The 23912-nt window shown below is 38.6% G+C and overlaps 1 protein-coding gene across 7 annotated transcripts in view; it reads left to right on the top strand.

The window, feature by feature from the left end:
• Positions 1-23912, top strand: part of GRM7 (glutamate metabotropic receptor 7) — an 880365-nt gene that overhangs the window by 533241 nt on the left and 323212 nt on the right. For all 7 annotated transcript variants that reach the window (XR_005795667.1, XR_005795668.1, XR_005795670.1 and 4 more), the window contains exon 5: positions 15551-15691. Coding sequence is in view for 3 of the 7 variants with exons in the window: in XM_040492101.1 (XP_040348035.1) it covers positions 15551-15691 (141 nt within the window). In the remaining 4 variants the exon portion in view is untranslated. The remainder of the gene's footprint in view (positions 1-15550; positions 15692-23912) is intronic.

Genomic DNA, 23912 nt, shown 5'->3' with positions numbered 1-23912 from the left:
ATTTTCAAGGCTAAATTCAGATCACAGCTCTGCCATGGAATAAATGCACATAACTATAGCCTGGCATTACCTTTCATCCCCTGAATTCGTGTAACATTTATAGAGTACCTTTGAAAATTTTATATGCCTTTGTTCTCTTATTTCTTTTTGCATTGTGGTTAAGAGCTTACCCTTTGGAATGAGGCAGACTGTGTTCAGGATCCACTTATTAGCTATGAGCCTTTGGGCAAGATATTTACACTACATAAGGTTCAGTTTATTCAGTCACCAAATGGGGATAATAATGATGGCAAACTCAAAGGATGTTTGTGAGGATTGAATTAATACATTTAACATACTTAGCCCAGTATTATTATTGACAATTTTTTTAATAAATATGAATCAGTTTTACTCTTATTGTTATTATTTGTATTTTCTTATCTACCCCCAAAGACTGAAAGTGCCTTGGAGGTAGTGATTATGTATTGTGTTTTCATAATCTCCATTACCATGGGGCTTCTTGCTTTAATTAATTTAATTAATTTTTGCTGTGATTACTTGCTCTGTCATTTTTTTTTCATATAAGACATATGAAGTTTGGATGACAAAGAAGCAATCCCTGGTAACTGAAAGGGGACTGTATTTCTTTGGATAATGTCAGTGACCTAGGTAGCAAGCTCAGGCTCTGCCAGTTCCTGTCACAGAATTCTCCTCTGGCATTCTGTGCTGCCTGCTGTAAAGAGAGTGTTGTAAGTAGGGCTCTAGTGCAAACAAGGCTGACTGTATTTTGTTGTTGGAAATATGTCCAAGGCAAGACCATATGTATTATGTTGCTATATGGTTTGAATACCAAGTCCATCCTATTGCTTATGCTAAAGTACACAGAGCATGAAATTCTTCTATGAAATATTCCACATTGAGAGGAAAAACAAGGATTTCTGTGTCTGAACCAAATAGCATAAAATTGAATTTGTACTCATGGAACATCAATTACCTAGAAAAAATAGTGTTGGTCATCATTCTAGGCATTTTCGAATGCACTGACTATCACTGCTGTGAATTTTTTTTTTTTCTGATCCACCTTCTCCAGAGCCACGGATGTTTGCTTCTTCCTATTAAAATGTCTATTATCTCACTCTATAATTTCTGAAACTCTCCCTTTTGTTAAAATTATCTGTGTGTATCCTACTTAGCAATCTCTTCAAGATCTATATCTGACATATCACCACATCACTATTATTTACAACCCTTATAGTTGCCAATCAATGGCAGACACCCGTTGGGATTTGCCTAAGCACACAGGAGGGGAGATAACTTATTATAAAGTTAAAAGAGGTATCTTATAGAACCCACGGGCAAGGAATATATCCAGGTCTTCAAGAGACATAGGAACCAGGTACTTAATCCCTATAGAAAATACAAGACACTTCTTTTCCCCCCACCATGTCTCTTCTCTCTTGGCAGCTGACTGACTCATTCTTTGCTCCCAATGCAAACTGCCTTTTCCTACTTCCCAGTCTGCCTGAGTGCTATCAGCAACTCCTAAGTTTACATCTCTAGTATTAAAGTAAACAGTTTGGGTTGATTCCAGAATTTCATTATTTCCAGTTTCAGGTTCCCAAATTTCCTAGTGAGAATTTGATTGACACAGATTGGATTTGGTGCTTACCCCTAACTCAGTTATTCACATCTAGTACAACCATATAAATATGTAAGTGGATTCCTAGATAATAGGATACAGTCACTCAAAAGTGAAAGAGAGAAGAGTTCATAATGAATAACCTTTCCTATTACAGCACCTAATGCAGTGTCTTCATCCCCAAAATAGTTTGCTAATGTGGGTGGGAAAATAATTAAATAATCTGAATTTGCTTCTTGAACTTGATCTTTACATGAAGACATTGGGACATTTATTTCAGCTTGTTTTTACCTTTCTGAAAGTACAATGTCTTCATTAATATGCCAAATAATACACAAGAAATAATATATATCAAAATAACATGCTTTAGGGATTGCTCAAATAGGGATCAAAAATCCAGGATATTAAAGAGTTCTACTACACCCCCAAGATGAGATGTTTGTCGTGTATTTATTAGGTGCTGTTTTACAATGAAGTTAGGCTTTTCACAGTCTCCAATTTTTTGTCTCTTGATTTATATTTCCATGGGAACTGAAATAGTAAATGGTCAAACATATGGGGCATTGGTATTGTGTTTTAAGGGTTTTTTTTTTCCTTATTCTTTTATTTTTTCTCTCAGATACGCGCAAGAAAAATCTTTCCTTCGAAATATTTTTTTTAACCCAATCTTTAGGCAGTGGTTGAATCTGTGATTAGGAAGAAAATGAAAGATCATTTTCGTAAAATTCCTTCTGGGTTGTTATAGATGTTTGATTATGTAAGTTTAGGTATTGAGCTCAGTGAAAACTTCTGGCTGGTGAGACATTTTTAGATCAGGGTACAAAATGAAGATGGTAACCAGGCAACATGGTTTTGTACAGTTATTAAAAATAAAATGTGAAGCTTCCACAATGCAGAATAATTCTCTGACAAGTTTGTCTGATTTTCACTCTCTTATTGCCTGGAAAAACAGGTAAGTTCCAGTAGTTAAAGTTCAATGCCTACTATGAGCTAAAAGTCCTTACTTCGAAATGTTATGATTGTTGGAAAATCATAAGCACGCATGACTGTAATCATAATATGATTTTTAAAATTCTTAAACATTTCTACACAAAAAGTATGTATTACAAATGTTCACACAATTTACTATGTAAGTATAAATCTGACTCTGCATTGAGGATGATATCAAGCTTGAATAGACATACATATACTCTCTATATAGCAGAGTTTATTAATTAAAATGTTGGAAATCTTCCATATAATGTATAAAAATTTTCAAAGAATGACATGAAGATGTGATCAGTTATGACAACATATTCAATCATTATTTGATATTTCAAAAGATATATGAGCAAGTGATATTATCAGAGTAATCATGATATACATACCAAAAATAGCTATGTTCAAGTTAAGATTCCTTGTCTTTTGTGTTTCTGATGTCCCTTGGACAACTCTTCTAGGACTGTGTGTAAAATATACATATGAGTCCTAAAATCACATAGTATTCTAGGGCAATATTCTAGACTGCACATCAGAATAACCTGAGAAGTTGAAATGCTGATGCTTAGCCCCACCAACAGAAATTCTGATTTACCTGGACTGACCTTGAGTCCCAACATACGAGTGTGTGTGTGTGTGTGTGTGTGTGTGTGTGTGTGTGTGTGTGTGTTTTAAGTTTTATATATAATTCCAGTGTGTAGCCAGGGACAAGAACTATTGTTGGAGACAGATATTCGGCAAATACCTCATGTAGAATAGAGGATGAGTTTCCAGACAGAGGAACTCTACAGACATGAGTATTTGTGGGCTATTATAGCACAGTCCTAGGGAAATGCAGCATGTCTTGGCAAACATTCCTCTTATGTAAAGGCTGTCTTTTATAAAAGGCATATCTCAGTTGGGGAATTTCCTGGAAGATCCTCAGTGATCATTTTGGATTTGATGTGATCTTCCCCAGCTAAGTAATTGGGCCAGTGACCTGTCTGGGAACTTAGTGCTGTGTTCCTTCCTGGATGTTGAGAACATAATAGCAGTTAAGATGAGTCTTGGATTTTAGGAGACAAAAAATAATTCCTTTTCTCTGGTGGATTCTTGAAGCCATGGTTTAAAAAAAAGTGATGGAACTTTCCTAGAATCTACTAATCACAAGATAGGTTTTCAACCCTGATGGCAGCAGGAGTGCAATACCAAGACGTGTGTTCTGTATAATGTAGGCTATGGTCCCTTCCCGCCTTGCGGTTCTCGCCCACGGAGAAGCCTCTTGATGGCCTAGTGGGAAATCCTAGAAAATCCTTAACTTTTTTGAGTCTTACAGGTAAATACACACAACACACACACACACACACACACACACACACACACACACACACACACACTTCTAATGCAAATAGCAATGTTAAGCCACAGACACTAACCAATCAATAAACAAGGTTTGGAACACACCCTATTATTCTGGGTTTCGATAAAGATGATCCCTACCATCCACCATATTTTCTTCTGTGAAAATTTAAGCAAAACCACCATTTGTCTTTCCATGTTTTAACTATTCCCTCTGAACTTTTATGGTGAAGGGACATTTAAGATAAAATCTTAAATGTGCCTGGGTGGCTCAGTTAAGCATCCACTTCAGCTCAGGTCATGACCTCAGCATTCCAGAGTTCGAGCCCCACCTAGGGCTCTGTGCTGACAACTCAGAGCCTGGAGCCTGTTTCAGAGTCTCTGTCTCCCCCTCTCTGTGCCCCTACTCTTACCATACCCTGCTTGTGCTATGTCTGTTTCTCTGTCTCTGTCTCTCTCTCAAAACAAACAAACAAACAAGATCAAATCCCAGACATTAGGACTTCTCACCAAAATATTTCAGAATGTATTTCTAACTGGTAGGAACCTATTATTTATATAATTGTCTGCTGGTATCACATCTGATAAAAATAATGATTTCTTCATATCATCTAGTACATCATACATGTTTTCTAAAAAATACATATACTTATTTTATTAAGTAAGTACCCTGGACTAAAATTGGTATCTCAAAGAATTTGCACCTCTTTTATGACTTTTGATACATAGTGCTAACATGTATCATGGTCAAGATTGTACAGATTTAGCGCCACACTTCTTAGGTTCATTGTTACTGGAGAGGGAAGAAAGACATGGAAAGAGGAGGTATCCTGAAAATAACATAGCATAGATGAAGGAAGGGGAAGTTGAGGGAGGCAGGAGGGGACGAAGGCAAGAAATGAGAGGAACAACAGTTAAAAACCCAAGGCCAAGTTAATGCCATAAACTGTGTGAGTGATCAGGACTCCTGAGTCAGGCCCTTGAACATCAATGTATAGATTTAACCAGCTAATGAAGGGGTTCAAGCTGAGTATCTTTATGAGGGGGGAGTACAGGAAGAAGAGCAGGAGCCTTCCACCATACCCTATGGCCTCCAGAAAGCTGGCTTCTCAAATCCCACCTCCTAAAGCACTCACTTGAGGGATGCCCTTTTATCTTTCTTCTTGACTGAACTTGTGCACCCTGAGCTGCCACCAAGCAACATATATTCCAGCCCTTAGTCTCACAGGGCTCCACATGGCATAGGAAATCAAAGAGGGGCTTTCTGAGAGGGAAGATGGTTACTTTATACTGTCTGGAACTGAGCTGAAACTGCTTACTTTAGCAGGAGGAAGGAACCTCTAGGTACTGAGCAACTTTAAGATATTAGCTGGTTTAGCCTTTGTATTTTAAAACTTTACATCCTTCTCTAAGCTAGGTACAACTGTATTCATTTAGTAGATGACATAAAGACACAACTTTTATTTTTTTTTCCAGAATAAGTGAAAGAATGAATGCATGCATGCGTGCATAAATGAATGAAATAGCAAATGACTGAACGAATATCCAGTTCAACAATAAAATATAACCAGCGAACCACTGACTTAGCATAAGTGAAGTTAAATAAAAAGTAGTTGGCTAAGGCAGGATTCAAACTCAGGACTATCTGACTCTAAAGCCAGGACTTTGATAGATGAATATTTCATCAAGAGTTCCTGATGTTATGAGGCACTGGGGTGACTCAGTTGGCTAAGTGTTCAACTCTTGATTTCAGCTCAGGTCATTATCTCAGGGTCATGAGATCAAGCCCCACATAGGGCTCTGTGTAGCCCTCTGTTCCTCCTGTGCACACCCCTGTGTTCTCACTTGCTCTCTCTCCTTCTCTGAATGAATGAATGAATGAATGAATGGAGTCCCTGGTGTTAAAGTTCAAAATTTTTTGAATTTCCTCTTCTTGTACTCTCTTTTCTCACTTTACATGTCTGTGTTAATTTTCTTTCAAGTTAGCTAACATCTGCACTCTTATTATATGCCATTCATTATTGTCACCACTGCATATATTCTCACATGGAAGCCTCTTAACAATCCTATATTATCATCATCCTCATTTTATAGACTGAGAAACTTAGATTGGTTTGCTCATTTGCTCAAGGTCATCTAGCTAGCAAGTGACAAAGCTAGGAATTGAATCCTAGAATTCTAGTTTAGGACTCTGCTTTTAGGCATTCTAATGCTAAAACTATCAATTTAATATGTACTGTTTATACCCATATTCGTTCCTATATAAGTGTACTGAGATTACATAAAATGCCCTTCTGCTTCCCAGACAATTTAAAAGAGAGAAAAATGGCAGGCATTCTAGCATTATATAATATGCAACAGCCCTTTGGAGACATTTTGTGGAATAATATTGCAAGCATTATTCCTTCTACCTCATCCATAACACCTCCCATGGGATTTTTCTTCTTTGTGGGATAATTTCCATTGCAGTAATTCTTATTTGTTTTCTCAAAAATAATGGTTGGTTTCATCAGTAGATGCAGCCAGCAAATTTGGGGGTGCATCTGAGAGCCTAGACTTATCCCACTAGATTAGTAATGATTTTCTTGCTAAACTGACTCAACATGTCTCCAACTCTAGTTTACTTCAATAAGTGTTTACAGGCAATTGGGAAGGTGGAGATGAGCAGGGCACAATCTGCCCACTTGGAGCTCAATGTCTGGAGAGAGAGAAAGAAAGAGAGAGAGAGAGAGATTGAGAGAGAGAGAGAGAGAGAGAGAGAGAGAGAGAGAACGACATGCTGTCCCACAGCACTGTGCAGGTGCAGTTAGGGCCACGTGCCCAGGGAATGGGGAGCATATTGGGTGTCACTGGACCCCACTGTAGATGTCCTGTGCAGGTGGCATCACACCAATGGTGGAGGATGTCTGGTGTCTGCAACTGTTCAAAATCCCTTGTCTTGCAGAAATGGGAAACCCCAATTCACTTACTATGGTTAAATTCATGCAATGCTTCCCACATTTTTTGTGGGGCTAATGCAATGTTATATTTCTAACTGTAATGCAATCTGATCATTATCCAATTATGCAATTGGTTGCTATTTGTTATTATTATTAATAGGGTAACATGTTTCTAGTGATTTGAAACATTACCTTTATTTGCTAGTATATGCAATTCCCATGCGCAGGGAAGTCTTTCTGGGCTTTTCATTCTATCCCAATAGTTCACTAATTTCTTTATTCTTGTGTCAGGACTTTTTTTTTTCTTTTAAATCATAGAAAATTTACAATCTGTTGTTACACTATCTTACCTGATAGTGTGCCCTTCTCACCTTCACCTTCAATCCTCAGCACCAAATACTCATGCTGTGGTGTTCTCCTTTTCAGAGGTCTCCTCATTCTTCTATTTTTTTTCCATACAAACTTTGAAAGTAATTTGCTCCAGGGGAAAAAAAGATGTTAATATTTTTATCAAAATCATGTAAAAGGTACAATTTAGCTTTGAGAGAATTGACATAAGGGAAACTTTTAAAAATTAATTAATTAATTAGAACAGAACTCTTGAAGGACAAAAGTCAACTTGATTACACAGAAGGATACATTTCTTTGTTGTTTTTGTTATTCTTTTAATTATAGTCTTCTCTTCCACTACATCTTTTAAGTGATTATTTTTTGCATATAGGAGGATAGATTTCTCTGTGTAATTTTAAATCCTGCTTCTTCCCCAACTTCCCTTTGTTCTTGATAGCTTTTTCATGGGTATATTCTCAGTGGCCTGAATACTCAATTCAGTGGAGATTGTATACCATTCACATTGCTGCAAGTGTCTGTTGAAGAAAGGGGCGATGCATTTCTTGGTGGTGGAAATTTCTGTGTCTACCATGACAGTACATGTCTTACAAATGTGAAAAGAAGCCAGGCTGAAGCCATCAGAGGTGGTGGGAGAGTACTGTGCGCCAGAGAGCTCAGGCTCATCTTAAGGGAATAGCCATTCTTCAGAACCCAACTGCTGCCACATGGGAATGGGGTCTGTGTGACAAGATCTTCTGACCTTACAAGCGAAGCCAGAAATTAGGACTTAGAAATGAAATTTTCAGATTTTTAAATTAGTTTTAAAATACTCTTGGGAAAATAGAAAGGACAAAGTCTGTAGGTTAAATATGTTCTACCAGACATCAGTTTGCAACACCTGAGTGTTGTCATTCAGACCAGACAGAGCTGTTAAAAGGCATCTATGATAGGATTTTTTTTTTACTTATCATGAATGCATTCATTCACCAGGATTCCACAACAACTGACCACAACTTTAGTGGCTTAAAAAAAAAAAAACAACATAACTTTGTAATCTTACAGTTCTGGAGTCCAGAAGTCTGAAATGAAGGTATCATTATGGTGCTGCTTCCTCTGAAGGCTCTCTGGGGAGGACGCTTCCTGCCTCTTCCAGCTTCAGGTGGCTCCAGATGTTACTTGCTTTGTGGCTGCATTACCCTACTCTCTACCTACACCTACACATGATCTCCTCCATGGCACCTGCTCTCTATGTGTCTCTTATTAAGGATACTTGTGATTGGATTTAGGACCCATATAGACAATGCAGGATGATCTCATTCAGAGATATTTAACTTAATTCCATTTGCCATTTAATTTCTTGTTATACATTACCAAAATATTTTTCAAATAAGTAAAATGAGTTTAGGGGCTTTTGATATGGACATATCTTTTTGAGGATCACAATTTAACCCACTAGGAGTTATGTCACAGCAATAGAAAAAGGAGTGAAATAAATAAAGACCTGTTTTCAAAATATTTTTTTTTAGATTTACTCTTTTGTTAGCAGACAATATGAGTTCCTCTACTTCTTATTCTATTCCTTTTTTCTCTTGCCTCCCCTGGTACCTTCCCATTCAATCCTCCTCCCCCCTCTCCTCTCCTTTCTCTCCTCCTTTCCCTTCCTTCCTTCTGTCATTTTCTCTCTCTGTTTCTCTCATTATCTGTCTTTTTTCTTCTTTTTATTCATTGTTTCACTTATTTATTCTGTTAGTATTGCATCTCTGTGATGTGCAAGGACCTGTGTGTTTCTAAGTCATTAGCACATCCTTCCTGAGTTGAACATAGACCAGAAAGAGCTAAGAGCCTCTCCTTAGGCTGGTGAGAAGGAAGCCCTGGGTGCTCCCTGCCATGTAGGCTGACAGTGATGTTCTAACCCACAATGCATGACTTGTGTGGTTAAAGCAGCAATCAGGACTACTTACTGGTCACTCTCTTATGCTGTGTGAAGCCCCATTAGTATCTGTCAGTATCCCTTCACCTTGGTCAAGCAGGCAGCTGTGTCCTCTAACCCCTCTTAACACTCTGATAGCATTCCTCTCACGCCACACACTTGTGAGGTCTTCTTCCTCCTCAGCTGGAAAGGTCCCATCCCAAACATACCACCCTGGATGAATTATGCGTCTATTGACTTGCACGCTCTTGTCTTGGCCACAAATTTCAGAGGACAGCACCCCAGTTAAAGAGGAAAGAACCATGCATGTGTAGTTGTAATGCCAGCTAAAACCTGGCTTGTTATTTCCATGTTGTTTTAAGTTTACTTCCAAGGTTATACAAAGGTTGTACAACATGTATGCAGTGAGACATTTGCCTTAGAATCAGCTGTAGATTAATTTCAGAATTTAAAATAATCTGTTCAACAAAAAGAACAATTTAATACTAAGAATTTAATCAGCTCCACATACAAGAATGACCTTTCTCCTTTAACAGAATTCTTATTCTGTTTTCTGTGAGCTGAAACCTCAGTGTTGATGCCTTGGGTTAAATTGTAAAATTCTGATAATTTAACCAATAATAAAGGCATGTGTGTTCAGATCACTTTTCTTCTGAGTTCTTATCAGAAAGGAATAAAGTCTCAGTTCACTGGGATACACACACATACCCTTGTATACATATATAATTAGGTTAGATTACAATTATTCTGCCTTATACTTCTGTCTCTGATTCTGTTGCACCTTGGTGATTGTACATCTGGTATTAGGTAGTCTATTCCTTTCAAAACAAACAGGTGAAATCACTAGGCTACAGAAACTGTAATCACAGGCCAAGAGTGTTGGGTTACTGCTTGCAACCAGAGAGAAAGCTTTGGACCATCACAGATCAGAAGCTCTTTCTCTATTAATAAAGCAGAGGTATGATGTGTGCTGAACCCAAAAGGCAGCCAATAACATTCCAAGGCATTGCGGACACATGGCTACAGCAAGGTCTCTTTTAGAATCTTGAATCTTTCACACAATTTCATTCCATGTGAATGAAAATGAGTAGAGGGAACCAGTAAGACTTAATTTATCTCTTGCCATGGCCCTGCTAAAGAGAAATAAACAAATTGCTAAGTCCTGAAAGAAATCTGACTCAGCTAAGCTGAGATAAATCAGCAAGCATTCACTAAATTGAATAACATCTATTGACTTCTGCTTCTGCTTCTCTCAATTGTCTGAAGGGAGCTCTGTTTTCAGAAATTGTTTTTTGCCCTAGCACGGTCAGCCCATGTCACCAGTTTTACCATTTTGATTAGCTCACCCATTCCAAAACCTGACTGTAGAATTGTTTTGCTCTTCAACCTGTTGAATTGTCTGTCCAGTTGCCTAGTGGAAATGATATTTGATGTAGTTCGGTGATAGGGCATTTATTAGAGAGGGAAAAGAGGTGGCATAATACTGGACTACAGAAATGCTCTATAGCCATGGTTCTCAGTCTTTAGAATGTGAGAATCTCTGGGGTGCCTGGGTGACTCAGTTGGTTGATCAATGGACTCTTGATTTCAGCTCAGGTCATGATCTCATGGTTTATAGGATTGAGCCCTGCATCAGACTCTGTGCTGACAAGGCAGAGCCTGCTTGGGATTCTCTCTCTCCACCCTTCCCCCACTCATGTGCACATGGACACATGCTCTGTCTCTCTCTCTCTCAAAATAAACATTACAAAAAGAATATGAGAATGTCCTGGAGAACTTGAAGGGAAAGTAACAGGGCTGACCTACCTCCATGAGCCTGATCTCTGTTTCTTCATCAGCTCTCCAGATTGTGATGCCCACCAAAATCTGAGTCACTACTTTATGTATGGAAGTCAAAAACTGGGGTCTAGAAGCAGGCTAATTTGGGTCCAGATTTCTCTCTCAGCCTTAGTTTTTACCTCAAAAGTGGAGATATGGTTAGTACCTACTTCTTAGGATTTATGTGACACTGATAGAGGAAATGGATATGAATGCTTATTATTTTTATAACTATTAGTGCAATTCTCTATGACTAAATAGAAATCTGACAAAGATTTTGATGCCTACTCACAAGAATAACTTACTCATATTTATTCATTCATTACATAAATGTTTATGCCATTGGTTTATTAGAATTCTTGTGGCAATTCCAGACAGCATATACATAGAAGATGGTTCATTTATATTTGTTGATTTTAAGGCCTCATCATCCTGGGAGATTTTGTAATGCGAAATGCTTCAGTATTCTTATGACAAAGCACATGTTGTTCCATCTGAATAAATGTCTAATCTCTGTCCTCCCCCCACTTCCAGTTAAAACCTATTTTTCCCTTTTCTCATATGCATTTACTTCCCCAGCAAGCCCTCTTTGGCACTCTAAGATATTTCTCTCTGTCTGCATGTGTGTTGCAATTTTATATTTATTTAAATGATACTTTTCAAATTCCATCTTCCCCATCAGGCTAACTAACATTCTGATTTATCAATCTGATAAAACCCATGTATGTTTTAACCCAACATTTGTGAGTGTAGAGAATTGTGCCTGTCACAGGGTTAAGTGCTCAGAAGATTATAATGGATAGGTGTGGTTATTTTACAACCAACAGTTACCATTTTACTCCACACAATGCTGAGAACTTGACAAATAATAGCTCATATAATGCTTGTAACAGCACGAAATTAGGTATTAATTTTAATCCTGTAATTAATTTTAATATGTAAAAAAACAGATTAGGAAACAGAGACACAGAATAGCTGAGTCATCTGTTCAAGGTCATACAAGTGGAAAATGGGAGTTGTTGGTGTCAGACTCACACAGTGTGTCTCTGATGTCTACATTCATCTGTACATTATGTGGCTTCCTGGAAGGAAGTATGGCTCTTACATGGCGTGGCTGTTGAGGTCTTCAGGAAACCATTCAAAAGTGAATATATGCTGAGTTACTACTTGGGGGCTCTGAGTGTCCCCATCAGGAGCCATGGACCTTCAGAAGAGGTAATGAAGACACAGAGCTATTTCAGGTTACCTTTTGAGCAGCACTAAGACGCAGCAGCCAGATTGAAATTCCAGGCTGGAGAGCCCAGCATTGTAACAGGACATACAGGTGAGGAACAAAGCTTTGGAGGCTGCAGAGGGGCCCAGAGCAGCAATGCTCAGGAATATAAAGACACAGCAAGCACAGCAGGAAAATTCACCAGCAAGTGATACAGCATGTTCTATCCTCCTGGGCCATCTGCAGGCTATAGGATGGCAAGGCAAAGCTCCTGCCATACTGAGCCAGGTACTGAGCAAAAGTTTCAACTATAGAAGCAAAGCAAAGACCCTCTCATCTAAACCAAGGCATAAATTTGAGGCTGAGAGGGTGACAATACTGAGATACTATACATGGAGCTGGAACTGCTCAAGTCCCACCCACTGAAGTTTAGGATTTGCTCAATCATCCTGCTTCTCAAAGTATGGGCAGGAAGCATGAGTATCAGCTGGGGCTTGTTAAAAATGCAGCATCTTTTGCCCCACCCCAGACCTCCTCAATCAGAACCTGCATCTTAGGAGATACTCAGGCAATTCATATATACGTGCATCTGAGAAGCAAGAGCAGTTCTCAACTTACAGGTGAGGTAAGCATCAGGCCCACAGGGAGGAGGAGCAGGGGGAAGGGGGAGGAGGAAGTTAAGTACCAGCCATATATATATATATATATATATATGAGAAGGAAGAAGGGGGTTTTTGTTCAGAAATGTTGTCCCTTTTCCGTTTTCTGCTGTGTTGTGTACAGACAGCTCTCACGGTTCTTGCTTGCGTTCCCAAAGTCTGTTTATTCACACTCAGAACAGAGGGAGGTTTTGACAGCTGCTTTCCTTTCTTTCTCCTTTTAAATGTTCCACAATCACCTACCTGCGCGTTAACCACACATAGTCCTTCCTTCTTCAACGGGCTTTTTCATTTCCAGCAGACACAGGATTCAGAGAGAGGCGTTTTGAACTGGTAGACATTTTCAACAATGGGGTTTTCTCTAAAGATGTTTTCTTCTGAGATGGGGCAGGTATGTATCTTTGCTAGAGTTTGAGCCATTTTGGTAGTTTCTATTCTGAGGCTGGTTGGAATTCAGAGCTGTGGCATGTGGCCGAATGATTTACTTCTGAAGCTTCTACGTGTTCTGTTGAAGGCACTTCTTCCTGAGGTGTGTGTTGTTTTGGTGTTGCACAGAGAGAGGCTCAAGGTGCTGTGATAAAGAAAGAGTGTTTTAGTTGTTTGACTACTTTAAAAAAACGACCTCAGATGTTACTGGTTTAACAAACAACCACAGTTGTGCAAGGAGAGCTGGTCTCGGCTAAGTGGTTCTTCTATTGCAGTCAGCTGGAAGGCTGGAAGGGCCAAAGGAGTTCTGCTGAGCAGGGTGGAGACTGGTTGGGCTTCTTCCACATGATCTGCCATCCTCCTGTTAAATGTATTCGAGCACAGCAGCAGGCTTCCAAGAAAGAGAATTCCACAAAAACAAGCTTCAGTGAGCACAGGGTTTCCCAGCGTCTGCTTGTGCTGCACCTGCCAGTGTCCCCCGGACAGGGACACAGTGCCTAAGAGGCAGACTGTACATGGGTATGAAACCCCAGAAGTATGTTCCAATCCAGGGCCATTTCCACAGTCTACCACTGTTGATTAAGTTGTTTGGTTTGTTTGTTTGTTTGTTTCAGGCCGGGTGGGGTTGGGAGGAGGACAAGGGGCAAAAATGGTGAAAAAAGTGAAAGCTAGTCACCAGTCACCATATATGAGCGTGTATATGTACATACGTGACTGAATGCACACATTTAGTGTTCTGGGAAACAGGCGGGACTCCTCTATTTTCCCCCCAAAGATTCTCCTTTGTTTAGGAGAATTAGGTTACTCTATGTAATTAGGTTACTCTATGTAAGTTGTCTGGAGGCAGGGTTGTGGGAGAGAAGCTAAGCAGAAGGAGGATTTTCAGACAAATAGTTTAATCAGTATTGGTATTAGAATTCGATCACATACTGTAGCCAGATTAGTTTCAAATCAGTTAAGGGAGTGGCTATAAAAGGACAGTTAGCCAGCATATACTGACAACAGCCTGGAAAGTGACCTAAGGAATGTCAAATATTCTTTATTTTCCTCAAAATATTATGGAATCTCTTGTGCTTTGTTTTTCTCTTTACTCTTTGTTATTTACTTGTTTCAATTTTTCCACTTATAGTAGGTTTAATATATGTCAGGCCATGAATTTGGTGCTGGCCACGTAGTGATAGAGTTAACCTGATATGCTTCTCTCAGGGAGTTTAGAGTCTGGGGCTTCCCCCCCCCCCTTATGGCCTTAAAGGGAACACAGAGTGATTTAAATAATGTGAAAACAAGTCTATTTCCTGTGGTTGTTAACCTTGAACTGTAAGTTTCCAATGTCTTCCCACAACTACAAACAAGATGCTGGGAGGGAAGGAGGTAGTGTTGTCTTTACTTCTACAGGAAGATTAGGATGAGGAAGGCGTGGATTTGCTTATGTTCCCCTGAGTTGAAGACATTAGTGGAGCTGGTCCTCAGGCCTACCCTTGTGTTACTGAATCTTGTCTGATCACTATAAGACCTTGTGGCTCCGTTGGAACATTTAAGGCTGCACTACTAAAAAGATAGAAATTCTCTGCAGACATGGCCTCTTGAGTTTCTGTTCCTCACACATATCAGTTCACTCAGTGAATAGCACTGAGCTTTATGTTAGACTGCCACTTACTTAGGGCCTTTGCAGAAACTTTGATTTTTACTAAAACATCAATTATATAATGGGACATTGCTAAATGAAAAGAGGGCTTAAAATGATACTCACCGGTCAGTAGATCACATAATCAGAGATGCAGGATGGCCTAATGGTTGACCTTGGGCATGCTTTTATTTCATCTGAACCTCTATTTTCTCATCAGCAAAGTGGGAAGGATAGTAGTTGCTTATAGGTTGTTGAGATGAATAAAAGAATCCAAGAATAAAAGAAGCACAGAATCCTATCCACAGTAAGCCCCGATGTGATCAATTATTATCTTGATGATTATGAAGATGCTTTGTCCATAGTCTAGCATCACTAGAGATAGAAGGTTTGTTGTGTCATTGCTAAGGTCTGTGATGCAGATTTCACTGTAGCAATGTCATTTGTAGGCCACATGTCTGCCTGACAGATTGAACTAGGGATTTAGCCATAGGTTAGCCCTGGAATTCTTCTTTCTTTCTTTCTTTCTTTCTTTCTTTCTTTCTTTCTTTCTTTCAATCGACATCCAAAAGCATCCAGTCTACTAAAACAAAGAAAAACCATCACTTGTTTTTTTTATTTCCCAATGTTCCAGCAGTGGCCCACAAGCAATGACCTTCTCATTTAACTTTCTTCAGGGTTTGATGCCTATTTTACGTCACGCACACTTGAAAACAACAGAAGAAACGTATGGTTTGCTGAATACTGGGAGGAAAACTTCAACTGCAAGTTGACAATTAGTGGGTCAAAGAAAGAAGACACAGATCGCAAATGCACAGGTAATTTCATTCTCATTGTCCTTCTCCAGTTACTCTACGTGGCCAGCATTGAAATGGCTGCATAGCTGACAGAAGGAAGCTTGGCTGGAGACAAATTGAAAAAGTAAATTGAATTTTACTAGATTGTTCAGAAAATAGAACAGGAGCATAAGTCTTACAGGACAAGAGAAGTACAGACAAAATTGTATTCTTTTCTGCCTGTCCATCTAGCAGGAATTGACATGTTCATTGATTCTTGGAATTCAAAAGGGTCATGTTGCTTTGAATGCTCTCAGTGATAAATATTAGTTCATGTTTTAGCCAGGAGTATGAAGTCATCTTCACAAAGACAAAATCTGGTGAATATCTTTTCAGCACCGGATTTAATGGTTATCATGGACTGTACTGTGTTTTTGATTAAAGAAACAAAATACTTGGTTTTAGAGTAATGAGAATTGCACTGGATTTCCATAACATCAAAGTTAATGAGTCATCTGCTATTGAAAATACACTTCAAAATATTTAGGGGTGCATCTGGCTGGCTCATTCAGTACAGCATGTGACTCTTGCTATTGGGGTTATGAGTTCAAGCCCCACATTGGGCATAGAGTTTACTTAAAAAACAACAACAACAAAACTTCCGGCAACCTCATAGGGAACCTCGCGTAATTATTCCAAATTTAAAAACGTGTATGGGATGCCTGGGTGGCTCAGTCAGTTAAACTTCTGCCTGGAGCTCAGGTCATGATCTGACAGTTTGTGAGTTCAAAGTCCGCATTAGGCTCTCGGCAGTTAGCACAGAGCCCACTTCAGATCCTTTGTCTTCCTCTCTCTCTCTGCCCCTCCCCCACTCATGCTTGCTCTCTCTGTCTCTCTCTCTCAAAATAAACATTAAAAAAGTGTGTATGCCATGCATATATATGTATATACATGAAGTAGTCATAAAACAAAATTATTCACTGATGCATTCACAAATATTTATTGAGCAACTCCTTCCTGTTGAGCACAATACGAGGCATCATGATGTGATGGTAAGCAAGCCAGGTAAAGACCCAGCTTTCATGTTGTTCAGGGGATAGTGGGGGAAGATTGACATTATTCCAGTCATCTCTCAGTGAATACATAATTACAAGTTGCAGTAAGTGTCCTGAGGGCTATATGGGCATAGAACCAAGAAATTTCCCTTGTATTGGGGGCAGAAGCTATCTCAAAAGATCTCCTTGAAGAGTGAGTAGGTATTCGCTAGTTAGGAAAGGGTAAGGACAGATAGGAGAATTTCTTATAGAAGAATAACATGGCAAAGAGCTTATAGCAGTAGCAATTATGGTACCTCAGAGTATAGGAAAAACAAATACCTGACAGAAGTACAGTTAATAGGACAAATGTGTGAGCTGAGGCTGCTAGTGTAGACATGTGGACAAGGAATAAGCCACGTGGGGACATATGTGGAATTTGGTCTTTCCCCTAAGAGTACTGGAAACTGGGGGTGGGGTGGAGGAAGGGGAGGAGATAGGAATTGGGGGAGTGCAAGGGGTTACAGAAGCATGTGATGTATTCTACCATCTTATCACCTGGCTGTATATCACATGTCAATACCCAATTTCATACTTCAGTACCCTTTATCATTTATAGTGATGATCTTGAAATACCACAAAACCCTAAAATGTTTTTCTGTATAATCTAGAAAAGCACACTCAGGTTGGATACACTAATGTTTAGTTTGTGGGTCTTTGAATATTGGTGATCCAGATACTGTAGACTGACACATTCAACAAACACCTATTAATGAGGAATAATGCTTGTGAACCATGGTCCTAAAAACATCATAAGTGGTGTGAGGATGCTTAAGTTTAGGTCTTTTCTTCAAAGTGTTTTCGTGAAGGAAAGATAAAAAACAGTGATATGAGTAAAAATAATACAAAATCAACATATTGCATGATTAGATAAATAACTCAGTAAATTACAATACCAGCTTAACCATTCTCTAGACCATTATGTGTAGCAACAGTGTTTTCAGAAGTATGATCTTTATAATATTGTAGGGAAAAAAGAAAAAAAAATATTTCAATGTTGACTAGACCTGGGAGAAACAAAGCTCTCAAGAGGAAACTTAAAAAAATTCATTAGACATCTGCATAATTTGTCTATATGACAAGCAACATCCAAGTATACTAGAAGAATCTAGATGATTGATGACAGTTTTTTGGTTTCTTCTGACATTTTGCGTTCTGTAGAGTCTGGAAGGTAGATTATCTTATGCCCATTAGGGCTGTTCTAAGGCCAAGCCCCATGCTCTTAGTGTTTTAACAGTGATGTTTTATTTGTAGTCACATTTTCATGCTAATTGTCAAGAATTGCAGTTAATAAAATTAAGCCCATTATCCTTTTTCAAAAATGAATATGGAAGAGTTTTTCATATCCCACTCCTTCCATGTGACAAATCTCTGATCACATTTACTAAATTACCTGTGACCTCAAATTATTTAAATAATGTCCTTGCTCTCTTTTCTTCCTTACCACTTTCACAGTTGTTAGATTTGCTGTATTGAGTGGAGACAAATACTATTACCATCGTTGTGTCTCTTATTCCCGTTATTGGATTTGAATACATGGGTGGTCGTGTGTTTCTTTCTTGTACTGCCTTTCCTAAATCCAACTAAACCCATATTTTGCTTTGGAAGTATTCACAAAATACTGTTTACAAAATTGTGGCCTTTAGCAACAGTTGACCCTTAAACAATTTGTGTTGGAACTTCCGGGGTCCATTTAAACGGATTGTTTTCAACAAAGACAGTACTATAAATGTTTTTTTCTCTTATGATTTTCTTAATAACATTTTCTTTTCTCTAGCTTACTTTATTAGAATATAGTATATAATATCTATGACCTATAAAATATGTGTTAATTGACTATGTTATTGGTAAGGCTTTTCAACAGTAGGCTATTAGTAAAGTTTTGAGGGAGTCCAAAGTTAAAGGATGATTTTTGACCACGCAGAGGATTGGAACCCTAACTATGCACATTGTTCAAGACTCAACTGTATGCTTCGACTAGGAAATGGAATAATGTGAGGAAAAGTGTGCTGAGATTAGCTAGACTTAGAGGGAAGGAAGAGATGGAGAGAAGTGACAGATGGAATTGTATGGATAAGAGTTCTTGAAACCATGATGTGAAATTAAGGTTTAATAATGGAAAAGAATGGGTAAGAGAGGGAAGTGTGGATGGGTTTAAGGATGTGGGTAATGAAAGGGAAAGCTGCTTTGGTAACAAGGTTTTGAAACACTAGAAGAATGGGTACATTGGAAAGAAATATCCAGATGAAGAAGCAGGCTGAGTAGTCTGGCATTGCAGACAGTGAGTCTGGCTCCAGGCAGTGTAGATAGTGCATGTTCTGAGAACTGCAGAAAACAGCCCACCTCACAGATTTTTATCTATGACTGGGCTTTGCTAAAGAATAAGAAAGTCTTGGGGCCCCTGGGTGGCTTCGTCACTTGAGCCTCTGAGTCATGATCTTGGAGTTCGTGGGTTCAAGCCCCACATTAGGCTCTGTGCTGACAGCTCAGAGCCTGGTCTCTGCTTCAGATTCTGTGTCTCCCTTTCTCTCTGCCCCTCCCCACTCATACTCTGTCTCTGTCACAAATGAATAAACGTTAAAAAAAATTTTTTTTTAAACAAAGAGGAATAAGAAAGTCTTAAAATACCCCTAGGATTTAGGCACACATTAAAATGCCAACTTGTTTTTCTATATTTTTTTTACAAAGTCTCTTTAGCCATAATGATGAGCCATAATAATTCCATATTAGCCTTAAGTAGACAATGAATGAATCAATCATCTGACCAGACACACTTTGAGGATGAGATATGGGCCCCATACTATTTGGAGAGAGCAAATACCTGTGGTAACAGAATTGCAGTGGGATCTCAAAGGCCAAGGTGGTAAAATGTCATGAAAGGAAGAATAATCATTGAAAAAATGATATATTATTAAACTATGTACACTTCATAATTTAACTGGGAGCTAGATGTGCATGAATTCTTGTAGAAATTTACCTGAACAACCAGGCGATTCTTACTCTTATAAATTATCCATATGCGTTTAAAATCTCCTTCAGACAAGGAAAGCTGTCATGTTGTTCAGTATTTTAAGAACATTCAACTTTGCCTGATAAACCAATTCCTAGTTCTCTCAACCTTAAAAGCTAGTCACTCTTCATCCCATGTTGTCTGGGGACAGAAAGATTGTATGTCATTTTCTTTCTTGAGCTTCCCCATTCCCACCCCACTGGCTACATGTGTTTACCCTTAATACCAGCTAGTATATTGTTGACACAAAGACCAGTTTAAATTATGATATTTTGGGGAATGACATGTTTTTATGGGGATAACAAGATTAAGGAAAGAAGGAAAAGTATACAGGTGGTGATAATTCTGAAAAAGACATTGAGGCCATCTTGGAGTCCAGAAAATCACTCTGTTGGAGAAACCAGAGTTTTGGGCATGAAGGAGGCCTGGGTTTGTGTTCTAGAGCTATTTCCCAATGCTCCTGTGAGAGGTTGGGCATTATTTAATTTTTCAAAGCCTTTTCTCATCTTTGAAATGGGAATAATAAAACTTTAATTCCAACTTTAATGGTATCAATTACCTACTGTTTGGGGCTGAATGCAGTTGCCTGTGAGGGTTTCATAAAGATCCTGTTGTCATATGTTACTGCTATAGAAAATCAAGGTGAATATCAAATTCTTCCAGGAAAATAAAACCAGGGAATTGAATAAGCAAAGTAGATACAGGAGCTTTTCATTGGGATACACCGTGCATAGCAATATAATAGGATATCAAAAGTTGATAGGCAGCATGCAACTTCCTTTTCTGAATGGAATGTGAAACTCAGGGTTTAAAGAATTTCAGTGCCATAATGTAGAGTATGTGTCTAAGCATCGCTGGGCCTTGGACTGACTGACCCCCCCCCCCCCCCCATGGACCAACTTTTGTACCATTTTCTCTCTGACATGCTAGATCTTTATGGGGTTTGTAGCATCTCTAAGGTCTTTGCTCTGAAACCCATTTTTTAAGCTCAGAAGGATGTTTTGAGAATCTGAATGTGCTTGCCTTATTGCAGCCCATAAAAATTACCACTCTGTCATATCTTACGACTTACACAGAACATTTGTCTGACTAATATTACTGTTCTGCCAACTGTCACTTTGTGGACACTGATTCATCAGAGTTACCTCTTAACTGAACAGAAGGAACTCAGTATTTAGAAATCTATCATCCCATGAAGGGACAATTTGACTTTCAAAGATTTGTTTTCCTTTTGAGATGACAGAGGATGAATAAATTGATGATTTTTTTAAATAAAAAGCCATTGTTTTCCATTGCTAGTGCTTAGAAATCACAATTCAATTTTGATTGGAGTGCTTAATCAGTCAATGTTTACTGTGGAAAGAGATCAGAGGCTTAAGAGCATACTCTGGTAAATGTTCACATTTTGGGAGAATCCTTAAATCATCTTTATCTGGACACCTCCCTTGTCAAAACTAAATAGTTTAAGTAAAGGTCACTTTCTTGGTGGGGCCAAAAAAGTCTTTTAAGAAATGCTGTTAATGAATAAACCATATTTTTGTCAAGGCTTCCTTCATTTCACATGGGACCCAGGCCCATCAGAGCCTATATAATTTAACAAGTCTGTCAAGACAAAGGAATAACACTTAGGTAAGTCAAGTGCTTTGAGAATCTATGTGCAGAAAGAATTTATGACTAATTAATTTTCCTGCCGTTTTATCTTATTCGGAATTGACCTTTAATTGTTATATAGATGTTATATTGCAGCACCTAATTTACTCAGCATGATTGTGGAATCCACGTCAAAATGTTAAAGATAATGTCTAACCATTTGGTACTCGGACTTTTTGAAGTCCTTTTGATGAGAAGCAAATTAAAATACATTTTTATACCTTTGTGATTTTTAAATACAACTTCAAGGCAGATTAATTATGATTGAGTCTGCGTGTAGCAGCCATTAGAGAATCCTGTGTTAATATGTTCTTCATTAATTTTTGTATTCTGACTTATCTCTAGAAATGAAAACATTTGTTGATGTTTCTCTTGCTACCATCACCCTTAAGTTTGCCTCTACCTCCCTTGTTAATGGCTGGTTCCTATCATTGTGGGAACTGGAACTGTATGAGTCAAATTAATATGAATTTTTATTTATTAACTTATTCATTTAAAAATAAATGTTAAATAAGTATTGAATATCTGAGAATCACCACAGAAAGGCTCAGGTGTTCTTGTTTTGCACTGGTTTCAACCAGTGTTGTCAATGGACCAGTCCTTGTGGTTTTTATTATGTTTTTGGAAGAACTGCTTCTGCAACAACATCAGGAAACCTTGAAAAGAGTATAGGTTTATTCTTATGAGACCTTGAGATTACACAGTGGGGTGGTGGGTGTAGAGAGAAAATACTCAGGATCCTGTGGTTCTACTTTAATTGAGATTCAGGGTGGGGCCCATAGTTTGATTGGCTTATTCTTTGTTGGTGAATTTAAAAAGAAATAGTGAGAGGGGCACCTGGGTGGCTCAGTTAAACTTTCCACTTGGGCTCACCTCATGATCTCACAGTTGCTGAGTTTGAGCCCCAGGTGTGGTGCTTCACTGACAGTGTGGTACCTGCTTCAGGTTCCCTGTCTCCTTGTCCCTCTGCCCCTCCTCTGTTTGCACTTTGTCTCTCTCTGAAATAAATAAACATTCAAAAAAAAAAAAACAAAACAAAACATAACAGTGAGAATTTAAAATGCAGAAAGAGAAAAGGAAAGTGGCCCAAACTGTTAGTTATTGAAACCAACCAAGATCTAAAATAAAGGAGCCTCACTGGGGGAAGGTCATCAGGACTCCTGATCTGTTCCTGTGGCTGGCAATGTATGAATTGAAGATAGCTCTCTTTGTAAAGGATGAGTTTGCAATCATTGCTTTTGTCAGGCACTTGAATTACAAAAAAGAGAAGAAAAGAAGGAAAGAAGGACAGAAAAACTGTCAGGGCTTACACTACAATCCAATCCACCCTGTGATGCCAGAGCCTGAAAGTTAACGATGAGGACATTAACTTCTTGGGTAGCTGATAAGCTGAAAGTCAGGGGTAGGCACATTGTAACCCAGAGAGTACACATCAAAATAGGATTATAGTAGTAAACCCAATAATAATTATAGAGGCAGTAGTCTGAAATCTAGTCTGTAACCATTGTCTCAAACAAGGAGGGTTCAGCCATGGAAATAGGTCTATAATCTCAGCAGTGCACCCTGATAATCTGTTCAAAGATTTGAGCAATACTGGGAAATATTTTATCACCTTGGGCCATCTGGTGTAAGTAGGTGAACCTGTTCTGAGTTAGTAGATGATTCCATGTCATTGAATGAGTTTCTTAGTGCTGAGAATAGGTCAGTTCAATTAAAGAAGGCCACAATGCAGTTGGATTACCCATGTGAGGCCTATGTGATACAGATATTTAATAAGCATTTCTATGAAAACAAAAGAAAAGCAATGGTTAAGAATTGGACATACTAGAACTCTAGCTTCTGAATTCTAAATGCAACCATTTGAGAAGACTTCATAGATGGGAGGCTCAAAGCATCTTCAGATGAGGTGAGGATAAGCAGTGGCAATCTGCTAGATTTTGTTGGTTTGTGGTTTGTATGTTTCTGCTGATCAGAGGACTGGACAAAAATTGGAAACTTTTTTTTGAGAATTGTGGTCAGGTATTGGAGGACATTGCAAGAATTGAATATATAGTCCAATGTACAGGTAGAAAACAAAACCTCAACAACAGTTAACAGAACTAGAGTCTAATATCTGCAGCATATCTTATGGTTTCTACTGACCTATCTTTCCACCTATAATTACCTCAGTTTCTATCAGAAATAACCATAATTAAATCCAGTTTCTTTCACTAATCATGGCCTGATGACTTGGGTAAATGCAGCAAGAATAATGACTGACCATATAGGTTTTTAAAAGTCTGCTTTATTGGAATCTTTTATAAGGAATTTTATTATTTTTTTTAACATTTATTCATTTTTGAGAGACACCCTGTGAGTCGGGGAGAGACAGAGAGAGAAGGAGACCCAGAATCTGAAGCAGGCTCCAGGCTCTGAGCTGTCAGCACAGAGCCTGAGATGGGGCTCCAACTCATGGACCATGAGGTCATGACCAGAGCTGAAGTCGGACGCTTAACCGACTGAGCCACTC

The sequence above is a fragment of the Herpailurus yagouaroundi genome, unplaced genomic scaffold (genome assembly GCF_014898765.1).
Source record: "Herpailurus yagouaroundi ecotype Mexico unplaced genomic scaffold, PumYag 183, whole genome shotgun sequence".
NCBI classification, from domain to species: domain Eukaryota; kingdom Metazoa; phylum Chordata; class Mammalia; order Carnivora; family Felidae; genus Herpailurus; species Herpailurus yagouaroundi.
Note: the sequence above shows the minus strand (reverse complement) of the source record. Positions and strands in the feature narration are given on the sequence as shown.